Raw genomic sequence first — 26,514 nt, forward strand, 5'->3', positions numbered from 1 at the left:
TCTGACCGGCCCGCGTAAGGTTAATTAGAAATTACAAAATAAACGTATTTTCTAATTTTACCTCATGCATGGACTGAATGTGCATTGCTTTTATTTTGAAGTTGTGTTCAACAAAAACGCAATGCGCGTGACATGAACATGACATGAAATCCCACGAAACCTAATCCCGCGATAACTACTTCTGTAATTTGTCCAGACCAACCACAAACTTGTACGTCATCCTTCAAACGGTCCAGCCAATCACATAGTGTGACGTCACCAGCAGGCACCGGAGCCCGAGCCGATCATCATCTGTCAGCTGTGCTTCGCATCTCCACCTCAGACATTCAACCTGACTTTGACGCACTCGTTAAAGACCAACAGAGACTAGATTTCTCTCACTGAACAAATAAAAAACTGAAAAACACCAAATGAGGTGATTAGACTACAAATGTGGCCATCATTATTATAATATGATGTATCTTGCTTGATGTTTGGAGTAGAAAGACAATATTGTGATGTCTTTATTGTGTTTTGGGGTGAATGTGACTGAAAAAAAAAGGCACAAACGTTCACATTTTGTTAACCATTGTTTTGGGAAATTTGATTGAATAAATGACATTTTTTGTAAGGCAACCTCGTTTTTTCCATACTCTTACCAGTCTTAGCAGCTTGTAAAAACAATGTTATTTACTGCTTTATATAAAGAAATACAATTAATATTATGCAGAATTTAGTTCAGCCTTTTGGTCCGGCCCTCCACAAAATTTTCTGTTTCTCATGTGGCCCCATGGAAAAAATAATTGCCCACCCCTGATCTAGACGGTTGCACCGATTCACTTCAAATTTTCAGGGTAGGTGGGCAATGGTCTGTAGATTACCTGAGTAAATTTTGGGGGTAATTGGGTGAAGGTCAAGGTCACCAGAAAGGTCAACCTTTCGGTCAAAATAACATTTTCCATTACAACTCAAAAACGGTTGCCGATAGACAGATGTTTACTATTATTATTATTATTTTTTTTTTTAAAGATTTTTTTGGGGCTTTTTTCACCTTTATTGGATAGGACAGTGTAGAGACAGGAAATGAGCTGGAGAGAGAGACGGGGAGGGATCGGGAAATGACCTCGGGTCGGAATCGAACCCGGGTCCCTGGATTTATGGTATGGCGCCTTAGTCGACTGAGCCACGACGCCCCCAGATGTTTACTATTATGAGTATATCGGAACTCCCATGTGGCCTTTCATTTGGCACCATGATCTCGGACCTTGAAAGGTCAAACGAATTTTCAGAGGGCTGTAACTGGAAAACAGTTGACGGTAGACAGATATTTACCCTTATCAACTTATAGGAAGTGCCATATTGGCTTTCATTTGGCACCATGATCTTTGACCCTGAAAAGGTCAAACTGAAGGTCTTGGGTTTTCAAAGGGTTATAACTTTAAAATGGTTCATGATGGCCAGATGTTTACCATTATCAACATATAAGAAGTCCCATATGGGCTTTCAGTGGCCGCCATGACCTTTGACTTTGAAATGTCAAACTCAAGGTCATGGATTTTCATAGGACTAGAACCTGACCACTGATGATTGAGAAATATTACCATTATCAACATGTAGGTAGAAAATAAGTGCTGCCGGGCGAGGTTTGTTTTGCCTGGCAACACTTGTTGGGATATGAACTCAAGCTCCTTATGAAACGCCGTTTCATATGCACGTCTCTAAACAGCTATGAACTTGAACGTTATTTTAAATAGCTTACCTACATGTACAAACCCAGGTCATTTACAAAAGGAAGAAAGAATTCAAAAGATGATAAGCCACTACAATAAAGTTCTGTTTTAATTCCAACTCCTCTCCTGCGTTGTTTGTAATTGTCATGACCGGCCTCATCACCGAACAGTCCCCGGGTCTCTGCAGGGGCTCCTTTCACTCGACTTCAACCTGATGTGAACATGGACTAGTCCTTTATTTTCCATGGGGGGGGGAAATACAAAGGCGTCAACAATGAGGATATGTGCACTGTAATCATCCACCCACTCCAGCCATTATCAAGGCAGCAAGAAGGACTCGGATTATTCAAGGTTCTCCCACTCAAGGTTCAACTACTGCACTGAATGTGGTCGTTATTAACATTGGCCTAAAATAATGGCTAAAAATAATAGTAATAATTATGATACTGTTAGAGTTGTGCAATGCCCGTCTCAAGTACAAGGTTGCTTAGAATATCAAGAAGGAGCAACACGACTAAAGTTCATAAACAAATCAAACACTAATGCCTTTAGCACGGGATGCAAAGACCAATCTTTATTACGGTTAGTGCAAAATGGAGGAAGTGAAGGTCAAGTCACAGCTGTGGGTCAGATGGATGCATCAGAGATGGCCGAATGTACTGAAACAACAACAACTCAAGTCGTCGTCTTCTTTTGGCTGCTCCCGATTAGGGGTCGCCACAGCGGATCTTTCGTCTTCATTGCTCCCTGTCTTCAGCATCCTTCTCTACCACACCTGCCACTTTCATGTCCTCTCTCACCACATCCATGTGTCTCCTCTTTGGCCTTCCTCGTTTTCGTGTGCCTGGCAGCCCCATCCTCAACATTCTCCTTCCAACATGCTCTGCATCTCTTCTCAGGATGTGCCCGTACCATCTCAGTCTCATCTCTCTTAGCTTAATTCCCAAGCTCTCCACATGTGCTGTCCCTCTGATGTGCTCGTTCCTTATCCTGTCCAACCTCGTCACTCCCATCGCAAACCTTAACATCCTCAATCTCCAACTTTGCCTCCTGTCTCTTCGTTAAGGGTACGGTCTCCAATCCGTACATCACAGCTCGTCTCACTACTGTCTTATACATCTTACCTTTCACTTTTGCTGGGACTTTCCTATCACAAATGACTCCTGAAATCCTTCTCCACCCTGCCCGCACTCTCTTTCTCACCTCACTATCGCAGCCCCCATTTTCCTGCACAGTTGACCCCAGGTACTTGAATTCGCCGACTTTCTTTACGTCGACTCCTTGCATCTTCACTACACTCTCATTGATGCACATGTATTCTGTTTTGCTCCTGCTCACCTTCATTCCTCTTCATTCCAATGTATTCCTCCATCTCTCCAAACCCAGCTCAACCTCCTTTCTACTTTCACCACATATCACAATATCACCCACAAACATCATGTTCCATGGTGACTCTTGCCTCACTTCGTCCGTCAAGCTATCCATCACTACGGCAAACAACAAAGGACTCAAAGCAGATCCTTGATGGAGTCCCACCTTCACCTTGAACCATTCAGTCGTTCCAACTGCACACCTCACTGCTGTTTCACTGTTCTCATACATGTCTTACACCACTCTAATATACTTCTCATTCACTCCACTCTTTCTCATACAATACCATAACTCATCTCTCAGCACTCTATCGCGTGCCTTCTCCAGGTCTACAAAAACACACAGTGTAGCTTTCGCTGGCCTTCTCTGTACTTCTCCATTAACGCTCTTAAAGCAAAAATTGCATCCGACGTGCTCGTCCTTGGCATAAACCCGTACTGCTGTTCACAGATTGCTACCTCTCTTCTCAATCTCGCCTCCAATACCCTTTCCCATAGCTTCATGGTGTGGCTCATCAATTTTATTCCTCTGTAATTACTGCAGCTCTGTACATCTCCCTTATTCTTGTATATTGGGACTAGCGCACACTCTCCATTCATTTGGCATTTTCTCATTCTCTAGGATCTTATTAAAACAATCTCGCTGACAACAACAACAACAAGGCAGACCTGAGCATTTTACGGCCCGCGGGCCGCATCCGGCCCTTTGGTTCATTCTGACCGGCCCGTGTAAGGTTTATTAGAAATTACAAAATAAACGTATTTTCTAATTTTACCTCATGCATGGACTGAATGTGCATTGCTTTTATTTTGAAGTTGTGTTCAACAAAAACGCAATGCGCGCGACATGAACATGACATGAAATCCCACGAAACCTAATCCCACGATAACTACTTCCGTAATTTGTCCAGACCAACCACAAACTTGTACGTCATCCTTCAAACGGTCCAGCCAATCACATAGTGTGACGTCACCAGCAGGCGCCGGAGCCCGAGCCGATCTATAGGTCTGATCCCTACACCGAATGGACTGATGATCATCTGTCAGCTGTGCTTCGCATCTCCACCTCAGACATTCAACCTGACTTTGACGCACTCGTTAAAGACCAACAGAGACTAGATTTCTCTCACTGAACAAATAAAAAACTGAAAAACACCAAATGAGGTGATTAGACTACAAATGTGGGCATCATTATTATAATATGATGTATCTTGCTTGATATTTGGAGTAGAAAGACAATATTGTGATGTCTTTATTGTGTTTTGGGCTGAATGTGACTGAAAAAAAATGGTACAAATGTTCACATTTTGTTAACCATTGCTTTGGGAAATTTGATTGAATAAATGACATTTTTTGTAAGGCAACCTCGTTTTTTTCCATACTCTTACCAGTCTTAGCAGCTTGTAAAAACAATGTTATTTATTGCTTTATATAAAGAAATACAATTAATATTATGCAGAATTTAGTTCAGCCTTTTGGTCCGGCCCTCCACAAAATTTTCTGCTTCTCATGTGGCCCCATGGAAAAAAATAATTGCCCACCCCTGACTCAAGTGCTGGTCTCAAATCAAGGATGACCCTTAAATGCTCACAAACCTACCATGATGTGTGTATTACTACCATTACAGCTCACAAAAGGTCCTTGAAAAGCAACAAAGGAGCATAAAACCAGTGTGCCTAAGTCATAACATGAGGGCATGCTGTTATAGGAAACTTATCAACTATGAGACGGTGGCAAGTTACTGCTAACACAGCAAAGCTGATTACTTTCCTATAACAGCATGTTCCAGCACTAACAATTGTATTTACAACCTCGATTCCAAAGAAAGTTGGGACAAAGTACAAATCGTAAATAAAAACGGAATGCAATGATGTGGAAGTTTCAAAATTCCATATTTTATTCAGAATAGAACATAGATGGCATATCAAATGTTTAAACTGAGAAAATGTATCATTTAAAGAGAAAAATTAGGTGATTTTAAATTTCATGACAACAACACATCTCAAAAAAGTTGGGACAAGGCCATGTTTCCCACTGTGAGACATCCCCTTTTCTCTTTACAACAGTCTGTAAACGTCTGGGGACTGAGGAGACAAGTTGCTCAAGTTTAGGGATAGGAATGTTAACCTATTCTTGTCTAATGTAGGATTCTAGTTGCTCAACTGTCTTAGGGCTTTTTCGTCATATCTTCCGTTTTATGATGCTCCAAATGTTTTCTATGGGTGAAAGATCTGGACTGCAGGCTGGCCAGTTCAGTACCCGGACCCTTCTTCTATGCAGCCATGATGCTGTAATTGATGCAGTATGCGGTTTGGCATTGTCATGTTGGAAAATGCAAGGTCTTCCCTGAAAGAGATGTCGTCTGGATGGGAGCATATGTTGCTCTAGAACCTGGATATACCTTTCAGCATCGATGGTGTCTTTCCAGATGTGTAAGCTGCTCATGCCACACGCACTAATGCAACCCCATACCATCAGAGATGCAGGCTTCTGAACTGAGCGCTGATAACAACTTGGGTCGTCCTTCTCCTCTTTAGTCCGAATGACACGGCGTCCCTGATTTCCATAAAGAACTTCAAATTTTGATTCGTCTGACCACAGAACAGTTTTCCACTTTGCCACAGTCCATTTTAAATGAGCCTTGGCCCAGAGAAGACGTCTGCGCTTCTGGATCATGTTTAGGTACGGCTTCTTCTTTGAACTATAGAGTTTTAGCTGGCAACGGCGGATGGCACGGTGAATTGTGTTCACAGATAATGTTCTCTGGAAATATTCCTGAGCCCATTTTTTGATTTCCAATACAGAAGCATGCCTGTATGTGATGCAGTGCCGTCTAAGGGCCCGAAGATCACGGGCACCCAGTATGGTTTTCCGGCCTTGACCCTTACGCACAGAGATTCTTCCAGATTCTCTGAATCTTTTGATGATATTATGCACTGTAGATGATGATACGTTCAAACTCTTTGCAATTTTACACTGTCGAACTCCTTTCTGATATTGCTCCACTATTTGTCGGCGCAGAATTAGGGGGATTGGTGATCCTCTTCCCATCTTTACTTCTGAGAGCCGCTGCCACTCCAAGATGCTCTTTTTATACCCAGTCATGTTAATGACCTATTGCCAGTTGATCTAATGAGTTGCAATTTGGTCCTCCAGCTGTTCCTTTTTTGTACCTTTAACTTTTCCAGCCTCTTATTGCCCCTGTCCCAACTTTTTTGAGATGTGTTGCTGTCATGAAATTTCAAATGAGTCAATATTTGGCATGAAATTTCAAAATGTCTCACTTTTGACATTTGATATGTTGTCTATGTTCTATTGTGAATACAATATCAGTTTTTGAGATTTGTAAATTATTGCATTCCGTTTTTATTCATAATTTGTACTTTGTCCCAACTTTTTTGGAATCGGGGTTGTATTAAAGAATGGCACACTGTACTTTTTATCTGTTTATAGTTAATATCATTGCATGTCTACAAGTTCCTGTTATCAGTTTATATTATAAACTGCTGGTCATCCTTCACCAACCCCCCTCTCTCTCATTAAAAAAAATGCAGCTTGTCATATTACTGACAAACCAGATAAACCATTTCAATGGCTGAACTTTCAGAAAGCTTCAGGATGCGTGTGTTTGTATTTGATAGCAGGGGAAACGCATTACAGTCAACGTCACACTCTGGAACTGAAACATTCATGTTGGAAAAAATGAAAAAACATTCCCGAAGCGTACTCAAGAAGAAGGAGGAGTTCTTCCTGCTATAATACGTCACTGCTTTACCTGGCCATCTGTTTATAAGCCTCCTCTGCTACGGCGAATATATGAGGGTCCATGTCGCCCATGTTTTGCCCGCTGTAGGCTTTGATGACCTCCTCGCCATAAATCGGCAGCTGCTCATACGGATTAATGGCCACCAGAACGATACCTGAGGAGCGGAAAGAATAAAAGAGAATCAAGTTCAGACAAAGAGTACTGCTTAAAAAACCCCCACAGTAAAATCAGATAACCTCAGAAATGAGAGATCATAAATATAAACAAGCATTTCAATCCATTAAGAAGATACATGCGTGTTAATGTGTTGCATAAAAGACACTATAGGCAAATTTTTTTGGGAGCGCTCAAGTGCTATATGTGTGTGTCTGTGTGTGTGTGTGTGTGTGTGTGTGTGTGTGAAAAGAAAGAAGCAGTGAGCACACACACATACCCAGAGCTGTGGGCAGCCATGCTAACAGCGCCCGGGGAGCAGTTGGGGTTAGGTGCCTCGCTCAAGGGCACCTCAGCCCAAGACCGTCCCATATTAACCTAACCGCATGTCTTTGGATTGTGGGGGAAACCGGAGCACCCGGAGGAAACCCACGCAGACACGGCGAGAACATGCAAACTCCACACAGAAAGGCCCCCCGGCTGCTGGGTTCGAACCCAGAACCTTCTTGCTGTGAGGCGACCGTGCTAACCACTACACCACCGTGCCACCACATGCGCGTGCATTCCCTCAAAGAACCCATAACGCTCAATTCTTTTTTTTAAAGATTTTTTTGGGCTTTTTTCACCTTTATTGGATAGGACAGTGTAGAGACAGGAAATGAGTGGGAGAGAGAGATGGGGAGGGATCGGGAAATGACCTCGGGTCAGAATCGAACCCGGGTCCCCGGATTTATGGTATGGCGCCTTATCCACCTGAGCCATGATGCCCCATAACGCTCAATTCTTAAAAAAAAAAAAGTCTTTATAAATTCCTTTCTAAAGAACAACTAAACGAATGCCGCTGAGACGGTCATCTTAATGAGAACAAAATGCTTTAAAGCGTTCACTCTATGAAGACACAAGAAAGGCATGGAGCTGTGTCACTTCTCTGACAAAGAGGAAACACAATGCATGACTTCCTACTGTATAACACAGAACAATTCAGATGTGGAAGTTGTGAATAACGAAGCTCTGGCATTGTTTCGCTCTTCCAGGAACACCACACACACGTACGTTAAATCAAGGTTCATTAGTTTCGCACGAATATACAGTATAACTAAGGAAATCACACACAGTGTGCTGTTATACGATAATAACGCACGCTTTGGGTTGGGGGTTTGACGCGGCATGAGGCATAAGCCGAGTATTTATTTTTATATTTTAAAAAAAGTGCATTATTTGGTATAACAGCACAATCTGGAGGGCGGCACGGTGGTGTAGTGGTTAGCGCTGTTGCCTCACAGCAAGAAGGTCCGGGTTCGAGCCCCGTGGCCGGCGAGGGCCTTTCTGTGTGGAGTTTGCATGTTCTCCCCGTGTCCGCGTGGGTTTCCTCCGGGTGCTCCGGTTTCCCCCACAGTCCAAAGACATGCAGGTTAGGTTAACTGGTGACTCTAAATTGACCGTAGGTGTGAATGTGAGTGTGAATGGTTGTCTGTGTCTATGTGTCAGCCCTGTGATGACCTGGCGACTTGTCCAGGGTGTACCCCGCCTTTCACCCGTAGTCAGCTGGGATAGGCTCCAGCTTGCCTGCGACCCTGTAGAACAGGATAAAGAGGCTACAGATAATGAGATGAGAAATGAGATGAGCACAATCTGGAGTGTGTTATTCTATTCTACTTATACCACTTTGCCAACAGTTACAATATGTAGTTTATTAATGAATGACAGCAGATGCATTTTAAGGATTTTTTGTTCGATTTAATGTTGTGGAGCGTCAGCGTGACAAGTTAGTTTCTGTCCTCACCGAAATTATCGCTGTGATCAACAGCCTTTCCCTCACCAACCCATCTCTCTCTCACACAGTCGTTTTAACCATCATACAACACTGAGAGCACTCACAACCCAGACTTTCCTCCATAAATCTTAAACAAACATCTCCTAACAAAACACTTCTTCACCACATCAACACTGATGATAAGGATTACTTTATTAAATCTGTGTAATAACGGTCTTAAAATTATTTGCAGCATCAGCCATACATACAGGATATTCCACAGTCGCATGAAGATATCAAGTTTATCTTCGAGTGCTGAACGTATACAGTACATTCAAGTGTGAGCGTCATCAGGGGTTCCCCAGGTTTGACCACCATAAATTTAAGACTTTAAGACCTTTTTAAGACCACTTAAATGAGAATTAAGACCTACATCGCACCCATTATGCGGTCGTAAAACACCAGATCAAATTCCCAATAATGACAAATGTTTCAAGTAAAAATACTTTTATTATAAAAGTTATATACTTAAGTCATTATGTGCATTGCTTGTCGAATCTTCACATTCAAGACAAGCAAGACCGAATTTTGTTACGTAAGACGTTTTGTTTTTCCACAGGAGAATGTTGTAGCGACTTCCGAGTCTGGGAACACGGCCTTAAAGAGTTCGCTTATGCCCTCATTCGAGCTGTACGAGTGGTGTTCCGTAATTGTTTTTAAAATCCAGAGCACCTCTGCCCGAAGTGTCGGGGTTCCACCGACACCCATCATGCCACTGCTCGGCCCTTGTGTTGTTGCTAGCCTTGCCGATGATGTCTGGCTTGGCTGATGCTGCTGACGTTCGACAGTGGTGCGAGTGCCAACTCCAGGTGCATTCGGAGATTGAACCGTGCAGAACTGAGCGATGGGCTGGTGGCGGTGGAGGGCAGATGCAATGTGCCTTTCGACAAACACAGCATCTTGCTTCAACGTCACTTCCAAGAACCTCCCTCACCCAATCACGATATCTTTCATCTGAAAGCCACTGCTGATTAAAACGACACTTCCCCATGCTGCGATTCGCGGAGTCTCCTCTCCACCACAGAGTCGGACGATTGCGCCGGCACGAAAATGTATCAATATTGTTTCTTTCTTTGCGCATACTCCAAGAAATTCACTGATGTCACGCAAAACCCACGTTTTCACATTGTAGAATACTATGAGTAAATTTAAGACCTTTGTTTAAAAAATTAAGACTTAGGCAAAGCAATTTAAGACTTTTTAAGGCCTTAATTTTGGAATATTAAATTTAAGACTTTAAGACTTTTCAGACCCCACGGCTACCATGGTCATGAACGAGTGAAAATGTTTTCAGCACAAGAAGATAAACTTCATATCTTCGCACCACCGTGTAACGTTCTTTATATTATATGGACACATCCACAAAAGAAAAAAAAAAGCAAGTTAATGAAAAGAATTTGAATTTTGAACCGGTTCACCATTTTGAAAGCGCGCATCCAGTCAGCGGGAAAACACTGGAAGTGACATCGTCGGAGTGAAATACCAGCTATTATTATATATACACAGTACGGGCCACTTTTTCCATGGAATAAAAACATTTATTTTTTTCGCGGCCCGGTTTCCATCAAATCCTGCGCTCTGATTGGCTGGCAAGCGGGTCCGTATCCTATGGTACGGACCCCGGTTACGGACCTCTGGCGACTCGCTCGTTCACAACAACAAACATAGTAGCATTTTTTGTCAACATTTATTTTCGCATTTCTCAGTATAATAGCATTAATTTTACAGCATGGATAGCGATAACGACAGTGTTCACAGTGAAAGCGAGTTTTACTACCCTGAGGAAGATGAAATAAAAGAAAACATTTCAGGAGAAAGCTAAAACCTGTAATTTGCTAACGCCAAGCAAAAACATGGCTGAATCCTGAATGACTCAATTTTGTATAAATAGGAGACGACATAGGCGGCAAAATGTAGTTTTTTTTTCCTGCCATGGAAGTGCACTTGTATACCGAGGAGGAAGCCATTTGCATTACAGCCGTGAATGAGGATTCAAAATGGCGGCTCGGCTCGGTTTTCCCTTTCGGGCGCTCTCGTTTTCTGTTAGAATTTGATAAAGAAAAAAATAAATATATTATTTACCAGCTTAAGGTCGGTCCGTATGGTGAAATACCGTGATCTCGGCCTTGAATACTGACATCGGCCCTTTCAAGACCTCAGTCACGGTATTTCACGATACGGACCTCCCAGCTGGTAAATAACATAAGTATTCTATTCCTTTCTAGTGGGTTTATTGATGACATGTAATATCATATCGCTTATCCTCCATGTATTACGCCACTCTCCCCAATGGAGAATACTGTTATAATATTACACGTTGTCAAGACAACATGATGTCACACATCAGAGCTCATGCGAAGATCCAATGGCGACTTTTCTGCTGTGCATGCGCACAATGATTTCTTTGTTGGCCGGGAGAGAGAGAAGACGAGGTTAATCCAGTGCTCGGTTTAAGCACTAAATAAATAAACTCTAAACTGAAACTAAAGACGCGCTGAACACCTGAAAGGCTACCAAAACTTCATTATATATTCTTCATGTATACTTACCAAAAAAAAAAAAAAAACACATACCAACGGACATCGAAAAACTGGAAAAGGGACACGTTGGAGATAAAACTTCCGTGTTGCTGAGTGACTCGGACAGTTTGTACATAAACATGGTGGTGAGGTTTGCTTCATTAAAAACCGAAGATTTAAAGAGAAAGACGCGCTGAACACCCGAAAGGCTACCAAAACTTCACTGGATATTCTTCACGCATATTTACAAGAGAAAAACAGACCAATGGACATCGAAAAACTGGAAGAGAGATCAATAGTGGAAATATTGTCAAAGTTCTACTTGGAGGTGAGGAAAAGTGACGGAGACTTTTACAAGACGACGTCACTCGTGGACTTCACTCAGCAAAGCCCTTTCGTTCTGAACAACTGCAACGTAACCATTAACTACAACCAAAAGTAACTTTGAACTTGAACCGTCAACCTGGATATCGCTTGTACACAAGTTGGGTTGTTGTTCAGGCTTTTTGGACTTGTACCATTTTTATTGTTAGAGCTTTGACTTTGTACATTGGATCGACAGAACACTGAATTACATTCGATCAGAATCAGCATTCAATATTAGTAAGTTACTGCCCTGTTCTTAACTTTTTGTAAAATCTATAATTGTTCCATCAAACATATAATAATAATAATAATAATAATAAGCAATACCTCTCCTGCTGGACGACTTTTTTTCTCCCCATATCTTATTTGTTTTTATATTTGTATAAGTAAAAATTTAATTTAACTAGAAGTTTAACTGGTCTATCAAATGGTGTACGTATAATAATAATAATAATAATAATAATAATAATAATAATGGCTGACTTTTTTCAGGGTATATCAGATATATTCCATTCAGCTACTCATCTTCGACTCGTTCAATATCATGCTAGCTGAATGGACTATATCTGATATACCATGAAATAAGCCAGCCAATATTATTTAATTATTCTATCCACATTCACTGGATATGAGCAATTGTGTGCTCCGATTGGCTACTCCACTACGAGGCCATCAGCTCATATTAGTACCATGAGTAGAGAAAAACAAAATGGCAGAGCATGTTGCTGAACCAACCGAGGATGAAATAAAAACTCTACTCGAAAACAACACCCCCCCCAAAATGCTTCGCATGGATGAACAAATCAGAAATTCATTAGCTATCCCACCAGGTAAGTAAAAGCTCCCAGGTGCTGGCTGCCCAGAAACAAAACAAAAAAGATTTTCACTATAAAGTTGTAGTGCTCTGTCCTCACACTGCGCATATATATATTATTCGAGTCAGGCTTGCTTTGCTATTTTTTCCTCAATATGTTTAGCTGAGGGGCGGCACGGTGGTGTAGTGGTTAGCGCTGTCGCCTCACAGCAAGAAGGTCTGGGTTCGAGCCCCGTGGCCGGCGAGGGCCTTTCTGTGTGGAGTTTGCATGTTCTCCCCGTGTCCGCGTGGGTTTCCTCCGGGTGCTCCGGTTTCCCCCACAGTCCAAAGACATGCAGGTTAGGTTAAAGTGCTGATGACACGAACATGACTCTATGCAATTTCTTAAATAAACTATACAACATGGCAAACATGTTAGATTTCTGTTATAATTACGTGAAAAGAAGCTGTTATTACGCGAATATCCAACTTTTAATTGCACAGCGCAAGAAAACTGGGTCCGTGGCTCGCGGCCATGTTGTGACGTCAGCGGAAGAACACGCTGCGGTTCACTGGCTGTTCTACTCTGGTTCTACTCAATGGAAATGGCGCATGAAAACGCCGGTGAACTCTCTAGTGCTAGCTCTTCCTCTTCTGGGAGTCTAGAATTGTGTTGATCTCTTCCGAATAGAATCTATGATAGCCTACCCTCTTTACCCTTTGCCTCTCGTTGCTAGGCGGCAGGTACATGAAAGCCGCAAGCTTTCACAAGCAAATACATGACTGATATCACGCCGACTTTATGATTACATTTATGATTATCATGTAGAATCTATAGCTCTACGTACCTTTATCTTATGTCATTTCACAACACATGTTCTGACAGGAGGACTGTCTTTGGATCCGGCATAGCTACTAGTAGACCCCCTCCAGAATACTGGCAGTGTTGCCAGATTGGGAGGTTTCCCGCCCAGTTGGGCAGTTTCAAGTGCATTTTGGTGGGTTTTGAACATATTTTGGGCTGGAAAACTTCAGCAGTATGTGTTGCCAGATACTGCTGATGTTTTCCAGCCCAAAATATGTTCAAAACCCACCAAAATGCACTTGAAACCGCCCAACTGAGCGGGAAACCTCCCAATCTGGCAACACTGTGTAGGCACTGCTGATGGTAGCAACACACGTTTGTGCTGAACTGAACACCCAAGAGATTCTTTTAAGCTGGGAAGGGTGTCAAAACAATCCAAATCGAAGTGTTCAGAGCACAGGACGGATGTTGGTGAGGGCTCCCACTTGTCACGAGTGCACCTGACTTGCTTCACCCACTTCGCATGCAGCTCGGGATCTCTGGGAAACTTGAATAAACTTACCCCATCCTTGTGGGTTTTGGAGCAAAAGCCGGCAACACAACGCGAAGGCATAATAACTATATATATAATAATGTCTAATAAAAATACTAATAATGATAAACTGAACACCTCTCGCATCAACAACAAACTGGTAAGTTAGGAGGAAGGTTCTTTCGCTGATGTCATATAGCTCCTCCTCCTCTTTCGTCTCCTGGGTGCTGCAGCCCCGTCAAATTTGCCCAAATAGCCGCGTTTATCATCATAACTTGTAAAATAGGCGCCTTCATGAATTAATATATGGATCATCGTGAATTACTTTTTATGTTATAAAACATCGCCAAAGATGTCAAAAACGTATCATCAGCACTTTAACTGGTGACTCTAAATTGACCGTAGGTGTGAATGTGAGTGTGAATGGTTGTCTGTGTCTATGTGTCAGCCCTGTGATGACCTGGCGACTTGTCCAGGGTGTACCCCGCCTTTCGCCTGTAGTCAGCTAGGATAGGCTCCAGCTTGCCTGCAACCCTGTAGAACAGGATAAAGCGGCTACAGATAATGAGATGAGAGGAATATAAAGGACATATTTAGTGCCTGACATATAAGTGACTGTTCCTTATAGCAGGAGAATTTTTTTTTTAATGTACATTTATACCAAGGTTCTTCAGTTGTAGCTCTTTAGGAATCCCTTAAAGTGTGTATTCTGGACCAATTTTGTGTTTTGTTTTTTTTTTATATGAAAGTATGTCCCTTTACACACTCATCCAGAAGGGTAATTTTGCACAAGGCCATCTGTCTACAGCAGAAAAAAATAAAATAACAAAACGCGTCTGGAAAAATCCCAAGGGAGTCTGGAGCCAGATTCGTGACGTCACCTGCGGAAGCGCCAGCAGGCTGCGAGAGCTTTGCACGGTTTCAGTGCACAGCCTGTGTAGACCAAGCGCTCCCATTTCTCTCTCATTGTCCGGTCTTTTGAAAAACGATGAGTACTAATCCCATCAAGATTGGTGTTGCTACACCCTCCTACGATACATCTGTTAACCATTTTAATAATTACACGATAACGTTGAAGAAATTTGCAGAAAACCACCAGGTTGTTTTCTCATAAACAAACCAGCGCTGACGTAGGATTCAGAGGGAGGCGTCCCGCACGCGACGCCACGAAAATCAATGTTTGCCGGGAAATCCAAATGCCAAATTCGCCTCAAATGGCTTGATTTCAACTGAATTTTTCTGGTATTGCGCAAGGTAAAAAAAAAAAATTGCACAAAATGCAGAATGTGACAGATATTTGACCAAAGTTTAATATAAAATAGGAGAATTACATTGATCTCGCTCCTGAATTTACCCGTCATATGCACTTTAAAGGTTGAACGCTATACAGCTGAAGTAGAACCTTTTCTGGAAGCTAAGAATGACCTAACAAACCCATAAAAACCTTTTTTTTTCCCCCTTGGAGTGGAGGCCAAAAAAGTGTACAAATCTGATGTTTGGAAAAAAAAAAAAAGATTTAAAAAAAGCAAACACAACTGCAAGGTGTTAAAGAGGGGAATACATGATGGAAATGTTAAAGATTTGCGGAGGAAAAACAATATTTAGGGTGGTGGATATTTAAAGGTTGCTGATAGAGTGTAAATTCTTCCTCTATGTTCTCGTGAAGAATGCATTACAGCCCGAATTACTATAAGTTGTTAAAAGCAATGAAAAGCAGTTGGCATTTCTTTTTGGAGCCCTGGTTGTCATGGAAATGCCCAAGCCAATAATGACCAGAGGGGACGACACAGACGGATGCCTTGTTGGTCACCTTCACTCAAGTTTATGGCTTTCTCCCATGGAGATGATAAAAATACCAAGAACGGGACCCAAGTAACAGAAGCAAAAAGACACGTACTGTAAGAGGAGACAGTGACTCAATATGGAGCGTATGTACACGCATACAAATATACTTTACTCCCACTCGGCATTTTATTAGGAACATCTGTACACCTAGTGCTCGACTCCAGAACTCGAGTCCGACTCGTGCCCTCATTTTAAGGACTTGTGACTTGACTTAGACTTGAGCACTGATGACTCGGACTCGTAAATTGGAGACGAGGACTCGGATTCTTTCTTTATTTTTTCTAACATGCCATAATAATTTGGCAGAAGATACAACCCCGATTCCAAAAAAGTTGGGACAAAGTACAAATTGTAAATACAAACGGAATGCAATAATTTACAAATCTCAAAAACTGATATTGTATTCACAATAGAACATAGACAACATATCAAATGTCAAAAGTGAGACATTTTGAAATTTCATGCCAAATATTGGCTCATTTGAAATTTCATGACAGCAACACATCTCAAAAAAGTTGGGACAGGGGCAATAAGAGGCTGGAAAAGTTAAAGGTACAAAAAAGGAACAGCTGGAGGACCAAACTGCAACTCATTAGGTCAATTGGCAATAGGTCATTAACATGACTGGGTATAAAAAGAGCATCTTGGAGTGGCAGCGGCTCTCAGAAGTAAAGATGGGAAGAGGATCACCAATCCCCCTAATTCTGCGCCGACAAATAGTGGAGCAATATCAGAAAGGAGTTCGACAGTGTAAAATTGCAAAGAGTTTGAACATATCATCATCTACAGTGCATAATATCATCAAAAGATTCAGAGAATCTGGAAGAATCTCTGTGTGTAAGGGTCAAGGCCGGAAAACCATACTGGGTGCCCGTGATCTTCAGGCCCTTAGACGGCACTGCATCACATACAGGCATGCTTCTGTATTGGAAATCACAAAATGGGCTCAGGAATATTTCCAGAGAACATTATCTGTGAACACAATTCACCGTGCCATCCGCCGTTGCCAGCTAAAACTCTATAGTTCAAAGAAGAAGCCGTATCTAAACATGATCCAGAAGCGCAGATGTCTTCTCTGGGCCAAGGCTCATTTAAAATGGACTGTGGCAAAGTGGAAAACTGTTCTGTGGTCAGACGAATCAAAATGTGAAGTTCTTTATGGAAATCAGGGACGCCGTGTCTTTCGGACTAAAGAGGAGAAGGACGACCCGAGTTGTTCTCAGCGCTCAGTTCAGAAGCCTGCATCTCTGATGGTATGGGGTTGCATTAGTGCATGTGGCATGGGCAGCTTACACATCTGGAAAGACACCATCAATGCTGAAAGGTATATCCAGGTTCTAGAGCAACATATGCTCCCATCCAGACGACGTCTCTTTCAGGGAAGGCCTTGCATTTTCCAACATGACAATGCCAAACCACATACTGCATCAATTACAGCATCATGGCTGCGTAGAAGAAGGGTCCGGGTACTGAACTGGCCAGCCTGCAGTCCAGATCTTTCACCCATAGAAAACATTTGGCGCATCATAAAACGGAAGATACGACAAAAAAGACCTAAGACAGTTGAGCAACTAGAATCCTACATTAGACAAGAATGGGCTAACATTCCTATCCCTAAACTTGAGCAACTTGTCTCCTCAGTCCCCAGACGTTTACAGACTGTTGTAAAGAGAAAAGGGGAAGTCTCACAGTGGTAAACATGGCCTTGTCCCAACTTTTTTGAGATGTGTTGTTGTCATGAAATTTAAAATCGCCTAATTTTTCTCTTTAAATGATACATTTTCTCAGTTTAAACATTTGATATGTCATCTATGTTCTATTCTGAATAAAATATGGAATTTTGAAACTTCCACATCATTGCATTCCATTTTTATTTACAATTTTTACTTTGTCCCAACTTTTTTGGAATCGGGGTTGTATTTCAATCTACATTAATTTTTATACTAATTTCGTGCCACACCGGCACGCCTTGGCGCGTGCATCAGATAGACTCTCGGACGCCCTCGCGGACTCTCGCACTTAAACGATTCGCACTTGCACAGGATTAAGGCGCAATCAGCGTGCCTGTATAAAGACTGTGAAAACGCACTTACTTTGCAAAGTATTGAATTGCACTGCTGAAACATTCCCGAGCCTTATTTCCTTGTTTGATTTCCTGTTTCTCATCTTTGATTCTGCCGAGTCTACGATAGCCTGTTTGTGCCTCGTTCGACCTATTGCCCGTTTCACTGTTTTACGATTTTGCCTGCCGTTCTGGATCGTTTATGTCTTCACTTGTATTAATAAAACACACCTTCTGCACTTACATCCGTCTCCCAACCATCTCTGACAGAATACTTCACACTCCCTGATAAAGAGAAGCACATTCACCTGTTCAGGAACAAACTAACGTTAATGGTGCTGAAACAGCCGCCGTCAAATGGTGCGGTTGGAGTCTTGGACTCGGATCAACGGTGGACTCGACTCGAAATTTTTTTTTTTTTAACATGACTTGGACTTGAATGCTGGGGACTCGAGACTGGACTCGGACTCGAGGTTTAGTGACTCGACTACAGCACTGACCTACTCATTCGTGGTATTATCTAATCAGCCAATCATGTGGCAGCGTTGCAAAGCATAACATCACGCAGATACACACCAGCAGCTATGGGTAATGTTCGCGTCGACTGTGAGCTCATGAAATGTGATCGCGGCGATTTTGACTGCGACGTTATTGTTCGTGACAAGAGGGGCTGGTTTGAATATTTCTATATCTGATGATCTCCAGGGATTTTCAAAACACAAGGGTCTACTCAGAATGCTGCAATAAAGAAAAAACATCCAGTGAGCAGTGGTTCTGTAAAGAGAAACACCTTGCTGATGGAAGAGGTCATGGTTCGAGCTGACAGAAAGGCTACAGTAACTCAGATAACCACTTTGGACAATAGTGGCGAGCAGAAAAGCATCTCAGAATGCACAACACGTTGAACCTTGGGGCGGAATAGCTACAACACAGAAGACCACGTCAGGTTTCACTTCTGTCAGCCAAGAACAGAAAGCTGAACCTGCACTGGGCACAGGTTCACCAAAACTGGAAGAGTGGAAAATGTAGCCTGGATAATGAATTTCTGCTGAGGCACACAGACGGTACGGTCAGAATTTGGAACCAAGAGTGTAAGGTGGTGTTTACATTAGACCGTATCCGTCTCGTTTTCGTCGCGGATGCACTGTCCGTTCACATTAAAACGCCGGGAAACGACTCCACAGGCAGAACAACTTGAATCCGCCAGGGCCCACGTATTCAACCCAGTTTGTATCTGATCTGGTGCTGTGTAAACATTGAGGAACGAGGAAACGCAGTGCTGAGCTCTAGCTGAAGTCGTCATTGGACAACGTCACTGTGACATCCACCTTCCTGATTCGCTGGCGTTGGTCATGCCACGTTGGTCATGTGACGTGACTGCTGAAAAACGGCGCGGACTACAGGAAACGACACACAGCGGCTCAGTCCCGAATCACTGCTCGTGCGCTTCACTCGCGCGCTCTGTGAGCCGCGCAGGGCCGGAGTGCGCACCCTCCAGAGGGCACTCGCTGTTCAGGGCAGAGTGATTTGGAGCGCAGGAGGAAGCGCTGAGCCGCACTGAGGTTTATTTACACATTTCAACTTATTTACCTCCTTCAGGCGCTTAAACTCAGTGAGAACATGATCACAGCCAGGTGTGTTTATCTGCTGGAGAAGGTGTTCGCTTGCCATCCTTCCACTTGCAAGTGGTGAGTGACTTGCGCATGCCCGATATGCACTGGGATCATGTGACGTGCCGTCTAATTAGTCATGTGATTAGCGTATCCGTGTATTGGCGTTGCTGTGTGCATGCGAATCGTGTATTGGCGTTGCTGTGTGCACGCGAATCGTTTTAAAAACGTTAATCTGATGATCCGCTGATACGGTCTAATGTAAACACCACCTAAATCCTTGGACCCAACCTGCGTTGTGTCAACAGTCCAGGCTGGTGGGGGTAGCGCAATGGTGTGGGGAATGTTTGCTTGGCACACTTTGGGCCCGTTAATACCAATCAATCAAATCAACGCTTGAATGCCACAGTGTATTTGAGGATTATTAGTGCTGACCATGTGCATCCGTTCATGGCCACAATTTACCATCTTCTAAAGCAGGGGTGTCAAACATACGGCCCGCGGGCCGGATCCGGCCCGCTAGATGGTTTAATCCGACCCCAGACTTGTAGAGAAAAAAAAATTTCTAAGGATGTCAAAAAAAAAAAAAAAGTAAATCTCTAGCCCATTCCTATGGCGACTTATGAATTTTTAAAGAAATAACCGAAATGCTCAATTCAGCCGCTAGGGGCAGCCAAAAAAAGCAGCACTGACATAAGAGATCAGGAAATAAACAGCACATTTTAGCAACGTGCCCAGATATGCTGTCTGATTCCATGAATGGCAGTCTTGCCTCACTACTATTAAGTTGCCATCAAAATTATCAAGGAGTGATAATTCCAAAATGCCTTTGTCAAAAAGAAGAAAAGTTGACGTAGAGTGCAGAGTTTCCCAGGAAAAATGGACCGAGTATTATTTATTCACAGAGGGGAATACAAAACCAGTGTGCTTGGTATGTAATCAACAGGTTGCGGTGCTCAAAGAATATAATATTCAGCTCAAGAAAAATTTCACAATTTGTATGGCTGATGACACGAACATGACTCTATGCAATTTCTTAAATAAACTATACAACATGGCAAATATGTTAGATTTCTGTTATAATTACGTGAAAAGAAGCTGTTGTTACGCAAATATCCAACTTTTAATTGCACAGCGCAAGAAAACTGGGTCCGTGGCTCGCGGCCATGTTGTGACGTCAGCGGGAGAACACGCTGCGGTTCACTGGCTGTTCTACTCTGGTTCTACTCAATGGAAATGGCGCATGAAAACGCCGGTGAACTCTCTAGTGCTAGCTTTTCCTCTTCTGGGAGTCTAGAATTGTGTTGATCTCTTCCGAATAGAATCTATGATAGCCTACCCTCTTTACCCTTTGCCTCTCGTTGCTAGGCGGCAGTTACATGAAAGCCGCAAGCTTTCACAAGCAAATACATGACTGATATCACGCTGACTTTATGATTACATTTATGATTATCATGTAGAATCTATAGCTCTACGTACCTTTATCTTATGTCGTTTCACAACACATGTTCTGACAGGAGGACTGTCTTTGGATCCGGCATAGCTACTAGTAGACCCCCTCCGGAATACTGGCAGTGTTGCCAGATTGGGATGTTTCCCGCCCAGTTGGGCGGTTTCAAGTGCATTTTGGTGGGTTTTGAACATATTTTGGGCTGGAAAACTTCAGCAGTATCTGGCAACACATACTGCTGACGTTTTCCAGCCCAAAATATGTTCAAAACCCACCAAAATGCACTTGAAACTGCCCAACTGGGCAGGAAACCTCCAAATCTGGCAACACTGTGTAGGCACTGCTGATGGTAGTAACACACGTTTGTGCTGAACTGAACACCCAAGAGATTCTTTTAAGCTGGGAAGGGTGTCAAAACAATCCAAATCGAAGTGTTCAGAGCACAGGACGGATGTTGGTGAGGGCTCCCACTTGTCACGAGTGCGCCTGACTTGCTTCACCCACTTCGCATGCAGCTCGGGATCTCTGGGAAACTTGAATAAACTTACCCCATCCTTGTGGGTTTTGGAGCAAAAGCCGGCAACACAACGCGAAGGCATAATAACTATATATATAATAATGTCTAATAAAAATACTAATAATGATAAACTGAACACCTGTCGCATCAACAACAAACTGGTAAGTTAGGAGGAAGGTTCTTTCGCTGACGTCATATAGCTCCTCCTCCTCTGTCTCCTGGGTGCTGCAGCCCCGTCAAATTTGCCCAAATAGCCACGTTTTTTATCATAACTTGTAAAATAGGCGCCTTCGTGAATTAATATATGGATCATCGGGAATTACTTTTTATGTTATAAAACATCGCCAAAGATGTCAAAAACGTGTCATCAGCCCTTTAAGAAAAGAGAAGATAAACGAATTGTTAGCTGGTCTGAAGAAACAGCGGTCTGCGTTGACTCGCAGCCGTGAGGTCAGTGATGGAGCAGTGAAAGCTGGCTACCTTATTGCAAACGAGTTGGTGCAAGCATCCAAACCATTTTCTGATGGTGAACTCGTGGAAAAAAACGCATGCTGAAGGCTGCAGAAGTCGTGTGTCCTGAAAAGCAATCTGCCTTTGCCAACATTAGCGTGGGGAGTTGGTTCAGGTTGTCAGATGTAAAAATGTATTCACTCAACTGTATAAAATAAACCAGTTGTTCGAGAGTGAAATGCATTTTATTTCAAATCCATTGCAGGGCCGCTGACAGCTTTGGCTGGGCCCCGGGACAAAATGCTCTGAATGGGCCCCCCCGGGCCAACCCACACACACACACCCACCTCTCTTATCCCAGTCTCTACTCACTCCAACCCTTAAATGACAGGTATTCAAAAACCATTCAACCGGTCAACAACCATTTCATTTTAGCATTTCAACATTTTTACAGTTTTAACATTTCCTTAGTCTGCAACTATTCAGGTGCGAAATGCAATGCGCCGGACTTTTGTTGTGCGTACTGTCCAGTGTGAAAAGCAGAGAACACCACACCGCTCGAGAAACGGCGGGATATGATTGCGGGCTAATGTGAATAGTCTTAGCTTCAATCAGATATATGAAACACAATGTTATTAAGCCGTTGTGGTTATGAAATGATTCAATGCCCTGTGCGTTTGATATGGTGTTCAGTGTGACTTGCTCTCCCCTCGTTTGTAACATGAATTGCGTGCCGCGCGTGCCTTGGTTGGGGTTACTTTACGGGGCTGGAAAAAGTTGGCTGTGTCTTACCCAGTGATGGGAATAACGGCGTTAGAAATAAACGGCGTTACTAACGGCGTTACTTTTTTTAGTAACGAGTAATTTAACTAATTACTTTTTACATCGTTATAACGCTGTTCCCGTTACTTACAATAAAATACTATGCGGTACTTTATTAAAGCTGTTCTCATCTGGCACGCTGCTCGTTCAGCCTTTCTTTACTCTGCTTTAGTGTGGGGGCGGGGAGACACGAGACAACGGCACAGTCAGCCAATCAGAGTAGATTTGGACGACGTACGTAGGTAGGCCACGCCTACTGCACTACTGCGCGCTCTTTCAATCGGAAGACCCAGCGATGGCGAGCGGCCAGCCCAGCACTGTGCTTTCACACTGGAAATACAGCCATTACTTTTCATTACTTGAAATAAAAGGCAAGAGTGTTTACGTGCAATGCACATTATGTCGAGGAACAAAGCGTTTGTCCTCGTCAGTGGCCAGTAATTAGTAACATAATTTTAATAACTACAAAAATATATTACATTTGATAGATGTCTTATCTCACATTGTCCCACAAAAATATTAGCTAATATAGTGTAGATAACATTACTGATTGGTTCTGTTAAGTGTCCATTTCAGTCATTAAAACACATTTAACATTCACTTTTATTATGATTACACTAATTGAATTTGATTTTTTTTTTGAGGGGGAACAAAATGTAACGGAATAATTACTTTCCCTGGTAATTAGTTACTTTTATGACAAAGTAACTCCGTTACTAACTCACTTACTTTTTGGGAAAAGTAACTAGTAACTATAACTAATTACTTTTTGAAAGTAACGTGGGGCGGCATGGTGGTGTAGTGGTTAGCGCTGTCGCCTCACAGCAAGAAGGTCCGGGTTCGAGCCCCGTGGCCAGCGAGGGCCTTTCTGTGTGGAGTTTGCATGTTCTCCCCGTGTCCACATGGGTTTCCTCCGGGTGCTCCGGTTTCCCCCACAGTCCAAAGACATGCAGGTTAGGTTAACTGGTGACTCTAAATTGACCGTAGGTGTGAATGTGAGTGTGAATGGTTGTCTGTGTCTATGTGTCAGCCCTGTGATGACCTGGCGACTTGTCCAGGGTGTACCCCGCCTTTCGCCCGTAGTCAGCTGGGATAGGCTCCAGCTCGCCTGTGACCCTGTAGAACAGGATAAAGCGGCTGGAGATAATGAGATGAGATGAGATGTGTGCAATATATTCACAGGATATACACTCTCACTGAGCGCTTTATTCGGAACACTGTGCTAATTCTGGGTAGGGCCTTCCTTTGCTCTCAAAACAACCTCAATTCTTCATGGTATGGATGTTGAAAGCATTCATTTGAGATTCTGGCCCATGTTGACATGATTGCGTCACATGATTCCTGTGGATTTTTCAGGTGCACTTTCATGCCGTGGATCTCCTGTTCGATCACATCCCAAAGGTGTTCTATTGGATTCAGATCCAGTGACTGGGAAGGCCACTGAAGAACAGTGAATCCATTGTCATGTTCATGAAACCAGTCCGAGATGATTTTTGCTGTGTGACACGGCGCGTTATCATGCTGGAAGTAGCATGGGGTGTCAAACTCATTTTGGTTCAGGGGCCACATACAGCCCATCTGATCTCAAGTGGGCCGGACCAGTAAAATAATTGCAAAATAACCTTTGTCAACTCCAAATCTTTAGCATTGTTTTTTCAGTAGGCTATGCTTTATGCTGTAGCCTACATAATCACTGATCACAAGGGGTCTAGATTATTACACATTTATTCACAGAGAGGCCAATGGATCAGGCCCGCCAACAGGGGGGGGAAAAATGGGTATGTTTGTCCCGGGCCCAGGAATGGGGGGGGGGGCGAACTGGGCTCTCATGAAGTTGTGATTATTTTATTTAATTTCAAAATGTGTTGATTTGGGGGGAGAAATGTGCTATATTTGCATTCAATAAATGATCTCTAGATCTTTTTGCCTTTATTGTCTTTGAAAAAGGCGTCAAGAACCCCCTACCACCCCTAATGCAAAAATGGTTGGTCTGACTCTTTGATTAAGGGGAAAAAACCGACATCGTTCGATCATAGCGCTTCGACAATCAGCGTGCGTGCCATTTGCCAACATGCACAAGTCAGGAGCAAAGAAAAGAGAAAAAGAGAGGAAGAAACCAAGAGACTCAGGGGCTCACTGCATAAATATTTTAAAAAAGATTCGGATGATGCAGCAGTGGGCAGCTGAACCAGGTAAGACCAATGTTGGGCACGTTACTTCTCATTCTCATCTCATTATCTCTAGCCGCTTTATCCTTCTACAGGGTCGCAGGCAAGCTGGAGCCTATCCCAGCTGACTACGGGCGAAAGGCGGGTACACCCTGGACAAGTCGCCAGGTCATCACAGGCTGACACATAGACACAGACAACCATTCACACTCACATTCACACCTACGGTCAATTTAGAGTCACCAGTTAACCTAACCTGCATGTCTTTGGACTGTGGGGGAAAGCGGAGCACCCGGAGGAAAACCCACGCGGACACGGGGAGAACATGCAAACTCCACACAGAAAGGCCCTCGCCAGCCACGGGGCTCGAACCCTGACCTTCTTGCTGTGAGGCGACAGCGCTAACCACTACACCACCGTGGCCACCCTTATTGCACACATATTAAATATTTAAGTTATTCCAACGAAATTGAGTTGTACATGAGCTATAAACCATGTACGAGGAGAATGAGTGGAATAACTTTTACTCTATCCACATTCACTGGGATTTTGAGAAAACGGAGCATTTTTATTTTTTTGAAAATTTGATAAAAAAAAAAAAAAACTTTACACAAAATGTCTGACAAAATAATTTCCGCTTAGAATGTAAACAAACCTGTGAAACGACAGGAGCAATTTGTGAAAAATGTGATAATTCGGTGGGGGGGGGGGGGTGGGGGGGGGGGGGGGGGGGGGGGGTTCGTTACCATCAAATACTTTTTATTCCATATTTTGTTGCTTTTTTTTTTGTATTTTCTGGGTTTTGTTTTCCAGTAGAGTTTTTTTTTTATTTCGTCCTTGGTTGGTTCAGCAACACGGTCCGCCATTTTGTTTTTCTCTACTCACGGTATAAGAGCTGACAGCCTAGTAGTAGAGTAGCCAATCAGAGCGCACGATTGCTCATATCCAGTGAACGTGGATTTAAATAAAAAAATATTTATTCTAATCTCTCATCAGCTCGTTTATTAACAATTGTACACATAAAACATACAAAGATTTATTGTTTGTTGGCATTATCCAGTTCTGAGAGAATTTATTGTTTCAACCCATTTTTGGTGGATGAGCGACATTTCAAATTTTAATTTAGGTTTAGTCTTCGAGTAGTCTCTCACTGGGCACCAGCCTGCGACTAGTTGGAGACGCAACAATTGCGATAAAATATGCGAATTAGCGACAATTTTCACTTGGAATCGCACTGAATTGATATTCGGCATATTTTAATCGCAATTGTTGCCTCTCTCAACTAGTCGCAGGCTGTCGCAGCCCAGTGAGATACACTCGCACTTCCTGTCCTCACGGAAACTGACTTGAGAAGGGTTCGCGACGGGCTTTGCGACTCCAGCGATGCATTTGCGCCTATTTTGAGAGAAAATTTTGTCGCACAAATTTTTTGAACATGCTCAAAATTTCAGCGATGAAGAGCGACGCTTTGCGACTCACGCGAGGAAATTGAGAAGCCCCGCGAACGTTTCAAGACACTTTGAAACTCTCTCGCGAATGACGTTCGTGGCCCAGTGAGATGCTGGCTTTAGTCTTCTGAAACAACATGATAGAACTAGTGATATTTTAATCTATCATTTGGTTACATCAGTTGATGTTGTGAACTAAACAGGCTTTTGAACCGTTCAAGGAACCGAAAACGAAAACCGGGAACTTTTTCTATTTCACATGGAACAGAAACGAAACCAGAAACTTTATTATTTTTTATGTTCCGGAACAGAAACA

The 26,514-nt window shown here is 42.9% G+C and overlaps 1 protein-coding gene across 2 annotated transcripts in view; it reads right to left on the reverse strand.

Moving 5' to 3' along the window:
• myo5b (myosin VB) overlaps nucleotides 1-26,514 on the reverse strand; it is a 295,143-nt gene that overhangs the window by 156,280 nt on the left and 112,349 nt on the right. For both annotated transcript variants that reach the window (XM_060936097.1, XM_060936098.1), the window contains exon 4: nucleotides 6,855-6,999. In XM_060936097.1, the coding sequence (XP_060792080.1) occupies nucleotides 6,855-6,999 (145 nt within the window). The remainder of the gene's footprint in view (nucleotides 1-6,854; nucleotides 7,000-26,514) is intronic.

This window comes from Neoarius graeffei, chromosome 12, assembly GCF_027579695.1.
Source record: "Neoarius graeffei isolate fNeoGra1 chromosome 12, fNeoGra1.pri, whole genome shotgun sequence".
Taxonomy (NCBI): Eukaryota; Metazoa; Chordata; class Actinopteri; order Siluriformes; family Ariidae; genus Neoarius; species Neoarius graeffei.